This window comes from Agelaius phoeniceus, chromosome 22 (assembly GCF_051311805.1).
Source record: "Agelaius phoeniceus isolate bAgePho1 chromosome 22, bAgePho1.hap1, whole genome shotgun sequence".
NCBI classification, from domain to species: Eukaryota; Metazoa; Chordata; class Aves; order Passeriformes; family Icteridae; genus Agelaius; species Agelaius phoeniceus.
The window spans coordinates 1,681,728-1,694,725 of NC_135286.1; the positions used below are offsets into that span (position 1 = coordinate 1,681,728).

At 64.6% G+C, this 12,998-nt stretch overlaps 2 protein-coding genes across 2 annotated transcripts; one reads left to right on the forward strand and one right to left on the reverse strand.

Moving 5' to 3' along the window:
* The first annotated feature begins 803 nt into the window (after positions 1 to 803).
* Positions 804 to 2,874, forward strand: TMEM54 (transmembrane protein 54). The gene is made up of 5 exons (XM_077189800.1): positions 804 to 1,205; positions 2,008 to 2,067; positions 2,199 to 2,387; positions 2,463 to 2,597; positions 2,782 to 2,874. Exons 1-5 carry the CDS (start codon positions 804 to 806, stop codon positions 2,872 to 2,874), a joined length of 879 nt encoding a protein of 292 aa, XP_077045915.1.
* On the reverse strand, positions 1,786 to 5,270 carry HPCA (hippocalcin). The gene is made up of 3 exons (XM_054648301.2): positions 4,610 to 5,270; positions 3,829 to 3,934; positions 1,786 to 3,637 (listed from the first exon to the last, which is right to left on the reverse strand). The coding sequence occupies exons 1-3, from the start codon at positions 4,985 to 4,987 to the stop codon at positions 3,540 to 3,542; spliced, it is 582 nt and encodes a 193-aa protein (XP_054504276.1). The 5' UTR covers positions 4,988 to 5,270; the 3' UTR covers positions 1,786 to 3,539.
* Positions 5,271 to 12,998: the final 7,728 nt, after the last annotated feature.

Here is a 12,998-nt window from a genome sequence, read left to right on the forward strand (position 1 = left end):
CACCACTGCCCTGGCCCCTCTGCTTTGCCCTGGCCCTGCAGGGCAGTCCCTGGCACCGCTGCCCTGTGTTCTGGCAGTGTCCCAGCCCCAGGGCTGCCCCTTCCCAGACCCTCAGCTGTGGCCTGGGACCTGCCTGGCTGCTCCCAGCCTGCTGCCATGGCTTTGGGGGTGCTGGGGGCGTGGGGAGGGGGTGAGGAAGCGTGGAATGGTGAAATGGCACGGCATGGCATGGCAGGGCATGGCAGGGCATGTCACGGCACGGCTGCTGGCCCGGCAGCAAGGGGAGGGCAGGGGTGGGACACGCAGGAAAAGGTGGAGTTATCCCTTTGTCCCGGGGAGCTGGTCTGACAGGAATTGGAGCAGCAGGAGGGTGGCTCCGGGTGGCCCCGGTGTCCCGGTGCTGCCCCGTGCCAGACCCGATGGATCCGGGGGCTGAGGGCAGGGCAGGGCACTGGAGGGCTCTGAGGGGCTGATCCCGGCCCGGTGAGGATGTGCCGAGTGGGTGAGTCCGGCTCTGGGTGGGGATCACAACAGGAGGGCTCCATCTCTGCCCTCTGCCGGGGAAACTGAGGCAGGGAGGGAGGGAGAGGAGGGCTCAGATCGCTCAGGGGAGGAGCTGGCTGAGCCCTGGTGGTGGTGGCTCTGTGAGGGTGGGTTCCAGAGGGGGAACAGCCCCACTCCTCCGAGTGCTGGCTGCCAGAACCCAGCCCTGGCGCTGCCGTTTGGGGCCAGCTGCTCTCCCAGAGCCTCCTCCTCACCCTGAGCGGCCCCAGCTCTTCCCAGCCCCACAGGGACCTGTCCCCATGGCCACTGGCCCCACACCTTTGCTCCAGTCCCAGGAGAGCTGGCTGGACCAGTGGTCTGCATACCTGGGCTACCGGTGGCTTCCACATCACCTCATCCCTCTGCCAGCGCGGGCCACGTCCTCTGGGGCTGTCCCCAAATTCCCGTGCCAGGCAGGGACAGCTCGGGGCTGGCCACCCCACACCCCCTCCTCTCCTTTTGTCTCAGGCCACCTCGACCCCGGCAGCCACCGAACGGTGCTGATGAAAACGGGGCTCATCCTCCTCATCGTCGGGCACCTCATCTTCATCAGCGGCGCGCTGGTGCACGGCACCGTGCTGCGCTTCGTGCTCACCGCCCGCGACGCCACCTCCCTGCACTACGGGGTCACCAACAGCGCCGCTGCCATCGCTGCGCTCCTGGTACGGCCGGGAACGGGGCTGGGGACACGGGGGGACGTGGGGAGAGGCTGGCATGGGGGACGGATAGAGGGTGGGGAGGTGGGATGCAGGATGGACGCTGCTCTGTCCCCCCTTCCCCACCCGAAACAAACCTTTCCTGGGGATCCAACCCTCCTTTCCTCAGGGATCCAACCCTCCTTTCCTGGGGATCCAACCCTCCTTTCCTGGGGGAATCCAGCCCTCCTTTCCTAGGGAATCAAACCCTCCTTTCCTGGGGGATCCAAACCTCCTTTCCCGGGGGATCCAACCCTCCTTTCCTGGGGATCCAACCCTCCTTTCCTGGGGGATCCAACCCTCCTTTCCTGGGGGATCCAACCCTCCTTTCCTCAGGGATCCAACCCTCCTTTCCTGGGGATCCAACCCTCCTTTCCTGGGGGGTCCAACTCTCCTTTCCCTGGGGATCCAACCCTCCTTTCCTGGGGATCCAACCCTCCTTTCCTCAGGAATCCAACCCTCCTTTCCTGGGGGATCCAGCCCTCCTTTCCTGGGGGATCCAGCCCTCCTTTCCTGGGGGAATCCAACCCTCCTTTCCTCAGGGATCCAACCCTCCTTTCCTGGGGGATCCAACCCTCCTTTCCTGGGGGATCCAACCCTCCTTTCCTCAGGGATCCAACGCTCCGGGTCTCATTGCTGGGTGAGGCTGTGGGAGGTGAAGCTCTGCCCCCTCTGGATGAGCTCCCAGGGACATTCCCAGCAGGGAGAGGATCCCGGTGTCCATGGGGCAGGGGCTGCTCCTGCCTGACCCCCCCGTTTTTCCCCACAGACCATCTCCTGTGGAGTCTGTGCCCTGCTGCTCTCCCGGTACCTCGGCCCCGCTGCCCTGGTAAGCACCCCCAGCCCCTCTCCCATCACCCAGGGAGCCTGAACAGCCCCCACAGCCCTCTCTGGGTCCCTCCTGGGCAGGGGACATCCCCCTGTCCCCGCACTGCCTCTCCTCTCCTTTCCCCCCTGCAGAAATGGGCTCTGCTGGCCCTGAGCGCCTGCAGCAGCCTCTGCTGCCTCTGCTGCCTGCTGGGGCTGCTCGTGGCCATCGGGCTGACCCTGGGCACCCAGGGCCGGGTGCTGCTGGGCCCCTGCTCCGTCGGCACTGCCACCCTGGCCCCCGTGTCCCGCGAGTGCCCCTTCGACCCCACCCGCGTCTACGTGAGTGCCCCGGGGCTGGGGCTGTGCCCGGGGTGGGGAGGATGAGCAGGGGCTGATGCTCCTCCTGTCTCCCAGAGCTCCACGCTGTCCCTCTGGGTCATCTCCCTCCTGCTGGAGGCCATGGGCATCTTCTTCAGCATCCGCTGCCTCCTGCTCACCCTGGAGCTCCTGCGCCTGGGCTGCTGCTGCCGCGGGATGCTCCGGATGAAGGTGATTTCTGATTGATGGGCCCAACCCCTCCCCTGCAGGGCTGAAGGTGATTTCTGATTGATGGGCCTGGGCCCAACCCCTCCCCTGCAGGGCTGGGGCAGACCTGGCTGTGCCCAGGGGTGACCTGTGGATCCAAGGCTTCCACCCCTCTGCTCCCACTCTCATCCTTCTCTCTGGCTTCCAGGTCTCTCTGCAGGAAGCCCCTGTGGAGAGCCCCGGCCCTGGGCAGTGCCTGGCCTTGCTGAGACTGGACAGTGGAGAAATTGCCCGGCTCTGAGGGATAAATGACCCTGTGGATGTGTCCTGGCTGTTCCTGCCCCATTCCAGCACCAGCACAGCCCCAGGACAGGACTCAGCTGCCTCCCAGGATGTGTGGACACTTCCCCTGGAACAGGAGCCCATGCCGTGGCCTGGGGCTGCAGGGAGGGATGGAACTGGGCTGGATCCAGAGCCTGCAGGGCTGAACTTTCCCCAGGGGCTCCGTGTCCCCTTTCCCAGCACGGACTGCACTGACACAAACTTTATTCTGCAGGTATTAAAGCCCAGAAGCTCAGCCCACCCTGTGAGGACGGGGCTGAACCAGCCCTGCCCATGGTGCTGTCTCCATGTGGGGCTGGGTGCTGGGGACCCCCAGCCACGGGGGCTTTGTCCCCACACCTGTCCCACCAGGCTGGGCTGTCCCTGCTCCCAGCCCCGGTGCTGGGGGCTCTGTCCTCACTCAGGGCACACCCTGCCTCCACCCTCCCACCAGTGAAACCAGTGCAGGACCCCCAGGGATGGGGACTGACCCCCAGGGATGGGGACTGACCCCCAGGCCCCCTCACCCCAATACCAGCCAGGCTCCATCTCTCATCCCACAGGGGCTGCAGGGGCACAGCAGGGACTGGGTGAGGGACAGTGACCATCAGCAGGGTGGGGGGTGGCAGGGGGGCTCTGGGGGGCTCAGAACTGCATGGCCCCGCTGGGGTCGCACTGCAGCAGGCGCACGATGGATGGGTCACTCTTGGCCCCTCTGATGAACTCCTCCAGCGAGAGCTTCCCTGTGGGGAAGGGGACACAGCTCAGGCACCTCCCGGCACCAGAGACCACCCAGAGCAGCCCACGGGCCCCTCCCCACCCGGGGGGAGCACCCAGCGCCCCTCGGACATGAGCCATTTAATCAGCTCCTCCTGATAGCCCTGGATTTAGCCATGAGACCTTTCCCTAATCCCCTGCAGCTCCTCTCATTTACCATCGTTATTAGTGTCCATCTGTCGGAAGATTTTGTCCGTCCTTTTCTCCGGGGTGGATTCGTCTTCAGGCATGTTCATGACAGAGGAGACCATTTTGTAGATGGCCTGGGGGAAGGACAGGGGGTCAGGGTGGGGTCCTGGCTTTGCCCACCTGGGACAGAGAAAGAGCTCTGGGCTTTGTTTTCCTGGGCGTGGGGCTGGTGTTTATCACCCTTCCCACGGCATCAGGGCTTCAGCTCCCAGGAGCGGCTCCTGCAGGGAGGATTTGGCCACTGGGATGCCCCTGAGAATCACCAGGTTGGGATCAGGGCAAGGAGAGCATCTCCTGCCCGTTTGCCAACACCACCAGGCGTGCAGGGGGACAAGTGCCCGCCCTGGGAGCAGGGGAGAGCCCCGGGATGAGGTGACAAAGGGGGACAAGTGCCCGCCCTGGGAGCACGGGAGAGCCCCGGGATGAGGTGACAAAGGGGGACAAGTGCCCGCCCTGGAAGCACGGGAGAGCCCCGGGATGAGGTGACAAAGGGGGACAAGTGCCCGCCCTGGGAGCACGGGAGAGCCCCGGGATGAGGTGACAAAGGGACATCCCCAGGCAGGGAAGGACTCGGGATGCTCCAGGATAAAACCACCCCTGCACCCACAGCTGCAAGGCAGCAACAGCTTCATCCCTGCCGCTGCAAAACCCTGCCCGGGGCGTTCCACGGGGAGAAATCCCCAACCCAGCCGCCCCCCGGGAGCCGCGGCGGGGCAGGGCAGGGCAGGGCGGGACAGCCCGGCCGGTACCTGCACGATCTCCAGCATCTCCTCCCGGCTGATGTAGCCGTTGCCGTCCAGGTCGTACATGCTGAAGGCCCACATGAGCTTCTGCTCGAGCTTGCCGCGGGAGGTGACGCTCAGGGCGATGATGAACTCCCTGAAGTCGATGGTGCCGTCGCCGTTGGTGTCGAAGGTGCGGAAAACGTGCTCGGCGAACTTGGAGGCGTCGCCGTAGGGGAAGAAGTTGGCGTAGATCTTCTTGAACTCCTCCACGTCCAGCATGCCCGAGGGACAGTCCTTCAGGAACCCCTTGTACCAGCCCTGCAGCTCCAGGTCGGAGAACTCCGTGTTTTCCCGCAGGTCCTGGAGCATCTCCGGGCGGAGTTTGCTGTTCTGCTTCCCCATCGCGCTGGGACAGGGGACAGGGCCCTGGCCGGGCTCGGGGGGTCCCTGTGCGCTACAGGAGGGGACAGGGACGGGGCAGAGCTCGCTGGCAGCCCCCGGACACCCGGCCGGACGCCGATGCTGCCGCCTCCATCCCCGCCGGCCGCTCTGAGCGCTCGGGGCCGGCCCCGGGGAGCTCCAGGCAGCGCCAGCCCCCTCCTGTTTGCGTAATTATCCCTTAGAGCTCATTTGCATAATAGATAGGTGATATATAGGTGGGATCAGGCGGCCCCGAGGAGGGACAGAGCCGTGCCTGCGGTGCTGGGTCCGGCCCAGCTTTGGGATGGCCGGATCTGGGTCAGATCCCTCGGAGCTGGGTTATTTTCAGCTCCTCCTCTCTCTCCATTAATATTTGGTGTCTCCGGCGGGCTCTGGAGCCCCAGGAAGGGCTGGGGGTGGCTGGGACCTGCTCGGGGCTCTGTGTCCCCAGCCCGGATCAGCTCACAGGGTCCAGCACCCACCCTGGGGACTCCGTGGTGACCCTGACCCGCTGCCACCATCCAGGGGTGCCCGGGGCGCAGTGGAGGCTTCAGTGCCGAGAGCTGCCCTATCCAGAGGAGGGAGAGACCCCAGCACCCCCAAATTCCCCAAAAATTCCTTCGGATCTCGGGGCAAACCGGACCCCCAGGAGGAGCAGCCAGGACCCCCCAGTTATGGGGGGCTGGGACCCCACAGGGTCTCTCCATCCCCCACCGGCAGCATCACTGGGAATACTGGGAGCACTGGGAATACTGGGAACACTGGATGGTTTTCAGGCACTGGGAACAGTGGGGACCCTGGGAGGTTTTTGGGCACTGGGAATACTGGGAGCACTGGGAATACTGGATGGTTTTCAGGCACTGGGGACACTGGGCGGTTTTTGGGCACTGGGAATACTGGGAGCACTGGGAACACCGGGAGGTTTTCAGGCACTGGGAGCACTGTGAGAACTGGAAGGTCTTGGGGAATGGGAAGGCTCAGAGCACTGGGAGCACTGGGAAGGAGCACTGGGAGCACTGGAAGGTCTTTGAGCATTGGGAACACTGAGAAATCTTGGGGGACTGAGAGCTCTGGGAGCACTGGGAGAACCGGGAGGGCACTGGGGGCACTGGGAACACTGGGAGGGCACTGGGAGCACTGGGACACGCTGTCTCCACTGGCCCCAGAAGGTGCCAGGCCAGGCTTTTTGGAACTAGAAAGGGACATTTTTGGACCAGAAAGGGACATTTTGGGCTGGCTGTCCCCAGAGCTCGGGTGAGAGCAGCAAAGCATCCCCAGTGAGTCCAGCAAGGAGCAAAGTGGCTTTGGGAGCCAGGGAAAGGGCTGCAGTGGGGACAGATGCTGCCCATGAGGAGCTGCCACTCCCAGCTGGGTTCCCAGGAGCAGCTCCCTCCTCTGCAGAGCCCTGGGCAGCAGATGGCAGGGGCAGATGGGAGCAGGAGCCACTCTCCTTGGAATTACACAAACAAAAATGCATCAAGGGATTAAAGCCAGGGCCCCATGGGGGAGCAGGGACGTGCTGGGGTGGCTGCTCCACCATGGGGAGCTGGGGGGAAGGAGCCAACACGGGGTTCATTCACCCCAAAATCTCCCGGGCATTAAAAAACTGTGGCTGACCCTCCCAGCCCTCGGGTTTTGGTTGCGGCACTGGGTGAGTTTCCAACCCAAACCAGGCCATGGTCAGTGAGGCTGAGGGGCTTTGGGCACCTCCTGGCACCTCCAGGCCTCAAAGCCAGGGCAGGAGACAGGGAGCAGTCCTGGCACAGCACCCAAACCCCTGAGGTCTGCTATGGAACACCAGTGAGCAGCTCTGGACCAAAGAGAGATGGAGAACAGGAGCAGCCCAGGCCCTGAGGAGCACAGGGACCTGACACAGCACAGGAATGAAAAATTCCCACTCACGAACCTGGGAACCCTCCCTGAGCTCCAGGTTTGGGCACTGGGAACCCTCCCTGAGCTCCAGGTTTGGGGTTTGGGCACTGGGAACCCTCCCTGAGCTCCAGGTTTGGGCACTGGGAACCCTCCCTGAGCTCCAGGTTTGGGCACTGGGAACCCTCCCTGAGCTCCAGGTTTGGGGTTTGGGCACTGGGAACCCTCCCTGAGCTCCAGGTTTGGGGTTTGGGCACTGGGAACCCTCCCTGAGCTCCAGGTTTGGGGTTTGGGCACTGGGAACCCTCCCTGAGCTCCAGGTTTGGGGTTTGGGCACTGGGAACCCTCCCTGAGCTCCAGGTTTGGGGTTTGGGCACTGGGAACTCTCCCTGAGCTCCAGGTTTGGGGTTTGGGCACTGGGATCCAGCCCAGTGCAGCATTTTGGGAATGGGATTGTGCTGGGAACACAGGAACAGGGGAGGGGAGGTGCTGCAATGGTGATTTCTGCTCTCCTGTAGTAGAAGGAGATTTGGGGATGGGGTGTGAGCAGAAAGGTGAGGGAAAGGGAGATGTTTGTGACATCCTGGGGGGCTGGAGCTGAGCACCCCAAGGCAGCAGTGCCGGGGCTGGCTGGGGGAGAGTGGGGCCCCCAAGGTGGGGGTGCCAGCCCCCCTCTGATAATCTTCATATCTATTTTAATCCCCCTGGGCATGAGTGGCAGAGGCACAAGTGACGCAGGCTGATTTGCAAACATCCCATTTCCGACTCCAACCCGACCCTAAACCCAAATAATCCCCGAGCTGGAAGGGATTGCAGGAGGGACAGGGAGGATAATGCCCAGGAGGGGGGCACAGAAGGGGACATCAACCCCCAGGGATTTATGGGGTCCCTGGCACGGGGGGCGGCTCATCCTGCCCGGCTCCCACCCCTTCCACCCCAAAATTTTGTGGGTTTCTGGCTGGAGCCCCCTCAGCCCCCCCTGCACGGGGATGGGCAGCAGCTCGTGGTGCCCTGGGGGTGCCAGGGCTGGTCCTGCTGGCCCGGAGGCTCCGCCAGGAGAGGCTGAAACAGCCACAGGTGCCACCGTGGCATTGTCCCCATTGTCCCAAAGCCGCTGGGGACACACTGGGGCGCTGCCCGTGCCTGCCCGGGCTTTTCCTCTTGGCTTTTTCTCCTCCTTGCAGGGATTTCGGTGGGAATTTCCTGCGTTGCCATGGCAGCCGTGAAGCCCCCGAGGCTTCGCTGCGGCAGAGCTGGGTGGGGCTGCAGGGAGGGGACACCCCGGGAAGGGACACCCAGGGAAGGGACACCCCGAGAGGGGACACCCCGGGAAGGGACACCCCGGGAAGGGGACCCCGCGGTGTCCCCGTGCCCCAGGACGGGGTTCAGGGCTCCCACACAGCTCTGTGTGCCCAGGCCAGTGCGTGGTGGCCTCGGCCCGGCCCTGGCTGTGGTCCCCAAGCTGATGGGGCTCGGTGATGCTCAGGGCGCTCAGAGCTCGGGGATTTGGGGTCCAGCATCAGCCTCACCGCCCTCATCACCCCCCAGTGCCCACGGGAGGGTCCTCGTGGGTGCCCACACGGCCTGGGTGGCGCTGAAGGAGCCCGGGTGTGTCCAGGGGGGTTTGGTGCTCAGCACACGACAGACACCGTCCCTAAAACCTTCTGGGATACTGGGACAAACCGGGACGGGGCAAAGCAGGAGGGGCTCAGCCCCTCGTTGTACCAGTGAGCACAACCAGGGTGCCCCAAATACCCCACAGAGCCCTGCCCACGGGCCCTCGCTGTCCCAGGAGCGTGTCCCTGTCCCCAGGGCCTGGCCCTGTCCCAGGAGCGTGTCCCTGTCCCCAGGGCCTGGCCCTGTGACACACGGGGAAGGTGAGCGGGGCAGGGTGGGGCAGGGGCTGCGGGAAGGGCCGGGGATTAAGAGCAAATACCGAGATAATGAGGATCTTTGGGAAAAAGCCCATTTGGATAATTTAAACCTCTAATAGGCTTCCTGGAATACAAAGCCCTTTGTGATGCCCCATCTCATCGGGATCAGGAGCCACTCTCTCACTAAACCTTGACGTTTCATAACATTTCATAACGGAGTGGCTCCATCCCGTGTCCCCGTGTCCCCCGTGTTCCTGTGTCCTTGTGTCCCCCATATCTCCATGTTCCTGTGTCCCCATTTCCCCGCGTCCCCTGTATCCCCATGTCCCCCATGTCCTCGTGTCTCTGTGTACCCCGTGTCCCCATCTCTGTGTCCCTCTGTCCCCATGTCCCTCTGTCCCCATGTCCCTCTGTCCCCATGACCCTGTGTCCCTGTATCCCCCATGTCCCCAATGTCCCCCATGTCCCTGTATCCCCCATGTTCCCATATCCCTGTATCCCCATGTCCCCATGCCCCTGTGTCCCCGTGCCCCTGTGTCCCCATGTCCCCATGTCCCCCATGTCCCCCATGTTCCCATGTCCCCTGTATCCCTGTGTCCCCATATCCCCATATTCCCATGTCCCCCGTGTCCTCCATGTCCCCGTGTCCCCTGTATCCCCGTGTCCCCATGTCCCCATATCCCCCATGTCCCCACAGTGCCACCCTGCAGCACGTCCCACTCCTCTCTCCCTGCCAGCCAAGTTCGGGGCTCCTGGGGACACTGTGTGGCACCTGGCCGGTGTTTTGGGGCACTTTGGGCACAGTCCTGTCCCTGAGCTCTGCCCCAGTTCCCCCAGTTTGGGCCCTGCTGGGGGTCAGGCCATGCCTGGGGGCTGCAGCTCGTCCCTGCGTGTCCCACCCTGGGGACTGAGGCTGCGGAGGTGGCACTGCCACCCTGGCAAGGGCACGGTCCCGTCGCGCAGGAATGGGCGACACTGGGAGGGCTCTGCACCCAGACTTGTCCCTTGTCCCCTCGCCAAAAGGAACGCAGGGGTTAAACGCCATCAGCAGCGCCACCGCCAGTGTCACCGCCAGCGCCACCGCCAGCGCCACCACCAGCGCCACCGCCAGCGCCACCGCTGTCCCCAGCGCAGCGGCCACGCGCGGGCCCCGGGCTCCCTCTCGTGGCTTCTCGTCCCTTCCCATGGGGTGACCGAGGGACCCCCGGGGACGCGGCGGGGCAGCGGCAGCGGGGACAGCGGGGCCGGGGGGCTCGGCCGGGGGTCCCCGGGCCGGGGGGCTCCGAGCGGGGACGCCCCTGTGCCCTCCTGTCCCCTCCTGTGCCCTCCTGTGCCCTCCTGTGCCCTCCTGTCCGCAGCCCCTGCGGCGGAACCCGCAGGACACAGCGGGGCCGGGGTGCGGATCCCGTGTCCCGGGGGTGCCGGGGGATGTTGGGGGGTCCCGGCTGTGCCCCCCATCCCCTCCCTGCGCCCCGCGGGGCCGGAGCCGGCGCGGTGTCGGCAGATGGCAGCAGCGGCTTTCGGCAGCGCCGGCGTGCGGGGGCTGCCCGCGCTGCCCGCACCTCCTGAGGCCCCCGAACCCCCTGAATCCTGCACCTCCTGAGCCCCCTGAACCCCCTGAACCCCTTGAACCCCCTGAAACCCCCGTATCCTGCACCTCCTGAGCCCCCTGAACCCCCTGAACCCTCTGAACCCCCCGTATCCTGCACCTCCTGAGCCCCCCGAACTCCCTGAACCCCCTGAATCCTGCACCTCCTGAGGCCCCTGAACCCCCTGAACCCCCTGTGCCCTCTGTACCCCGCACCTCCTTAGCCCCCTGAACCCCCTGAACCCCCTAAACCCCCTGTATCCTGCACCCCCTGAGCCCCCTGCACCTCCTCAACCCCCTGTACTGCCTGTACTCCCTGTACCCCGCACTCCCCGCACATCCTGCGCCTCCTGAACCCCCAGAACCCCGCACTTTCTGCACCCCCTGAATCTTCTGAACCCCCAGAACCCCCCGCACCCCCTGTACCCCTCACTCCCTGCACCTCCTGAACCTCGCAGTTTCTGCACCTCCTGAACCCCCTGTACCCTCTGTACCCCCTGCACCTCCTGAGCCCCCTGCATCCCGCACTCCCCGCCCCCCCAGAACCCCCTGCACCCCCTGTACCCCCGCTACCCCGCACCCCCTGCCCCCCCCCAGTTCACCCCTCTGTGCCACCGCATCCCCCCAGAGCTGGGACTGTCCCTTTTGGGGGACACCCACCCCCATTTCCCCCGTGGGCTGCACGGAAAGCCCCTCCCAAGGGCCCCACACCACGACACCGATTTAGGGACAATTTTTTGGTGTCACCGGGCTGCGGGCTCGGTGCTCGGCCCCAGCAGAGCCCGGCGCGGTGAGGAGGGCTGGCTGTGAGGGGTGGGACAGCTGGCGGCTCCCAGGTGTCCGTCTGGAGCGTCTGCGGAGCCTGAGTGCGTAATTAGAGCTGCGACTTAATTGGCAGACGGGGGGACGCGTGACGGGCGTCGTGTGACTTGAATAGTGATGGGCTGGGGAGGTGAAGGAGCCTCAGAGGGAGCCCAGAGGGACCAGGACGCCCCGAAAAGCTTTGGCAGGTGGTGGGAAAGGAGAGGGGACAGGGAAAGGACAAACACAGCGTGGGCTGTCCCGGGGAACCCGGGGCCTGAGCCCCCAGAGGGGACGTGAGCGCGGTGGTGACATCCCAGGGCAGTGCTGGGCGTGGCAGATGTCGTGGGGATGGAATAGAGCGATGTTCCTCCGTTATTTGGAAAGGGGGAAAGGAAAAAGCCAAGGCGTTGTGGTGGTAGCTGTGTTCAGCCTCTGGAAAAATACCAGGACACATCCAAAACGCTCCTGTGGGAGCCTGGGAGGCAGTGGGATGACAGGGACCAGCCTTGTCACATCTGCCAGGAGCCACTGGGGCAAAACACTCCCTGTGCCACGTGTGGGGCTCAGCCTTGGCCCAGGATGGGGTCCAGGCAGGCAGGGAATCCTTGAGTTTCTGTGCCAATCCCTGCATCTCACTGCTGGGGGACCTGGAATTCCCTCTGCTGCTGCTGCTGGCACCTCAGCTTTGCCTTCCTGGAGCTGGTCTGGCATCACTGGTAGCAGAACTCAGGGTTGTGGTGCTGCTCCAGGTGTGCAGCCCATGGAGGAGGCACCACCAGGAGCCTGAGCCCGGCAGCGTCTCCTGCCCAGCCTCGTGTTCTGGGGAAGGAAGGCCCAGGGGAAGCAGCAGCCTGGCCTGGAGCCACCTCCCTGCATGGCTGTGCCCAAATCCTGCTCCTTCCAGCCCCAGGAAAATGCCCAAATCCTGCTCCTTCCAGCCCAGGCTGGATTTGGGGTCCCCCAAGCTCAGTCCAGGCAGTTCCAGCGAGGGGCTGAACCCCACCCTGTCCATCCTGGGGCTCCTGCTCCTCCCCTGCACCTTCTCCAGCGCTGAATTGATGAAATTTTAAATCTGCTGCCAGGCAGGGATGAAAGGGAGGCACCACAGGCATTTCCCTGGATGCAGCAGGGACTGAGGCACAGACACCATGCTGGAATCCTCATCACCCAGGCCGGGGAAAGAGCTGGAGTGGCACAGCTTTGGCAGGACAGGGCTGTCCCCTGGCTGTCCCCTGGCTCTGGCAGAGGATTTTGGCTCTCCCTTGTCCAGGAAGGATCTTTGGGGACTCCTCAGCTGGGGCGGGGGGGCTCTCACTGTGTCCGTGCATGGCCAGAGGGAGGGTGGCAAGGGGAGGGTGGCAAGGGGAGGGTGACAAGGGGAGGGTGGCAAGGGGAGCGTGGCAGGGGCTGCCAGAGCCCCCCACTCCTGTTTCACCCCCCCTCTCCATCCAGAGCAGGGAGAAACCACCAGGCCATAAACCAAACCATAGGGAGGACCAGGATTGCCAAAAATATGGGACACCAGTGATGCTCCTGGGAGCCCCCAGCACACGCGGGCAGGTGGCAGAGGGACACCTGGGACAGACAGACAGACAGACAGACAGTGAGGGACACAGAGCCAGCACTGCCCACCCTCAGCACGGGTGGGTGCCCCACTCAGGGCTGTCCCTGGGTGCTGGAAGGTGCCACCCGTGCCCGGAGCCACCCAGGGCCAGGACACCCCATCGCTGGTCGGGGGGGTCACAGCAGGGCCCCCTCCAGTGTCGCAGGATTTGGCAGCTGAGCTGGGACTTGGATTCTGCTCCCATCGCCAGCATCAATCAGAGGGTGCCGCTTGAATTGCCCTGGAGGCACGGCT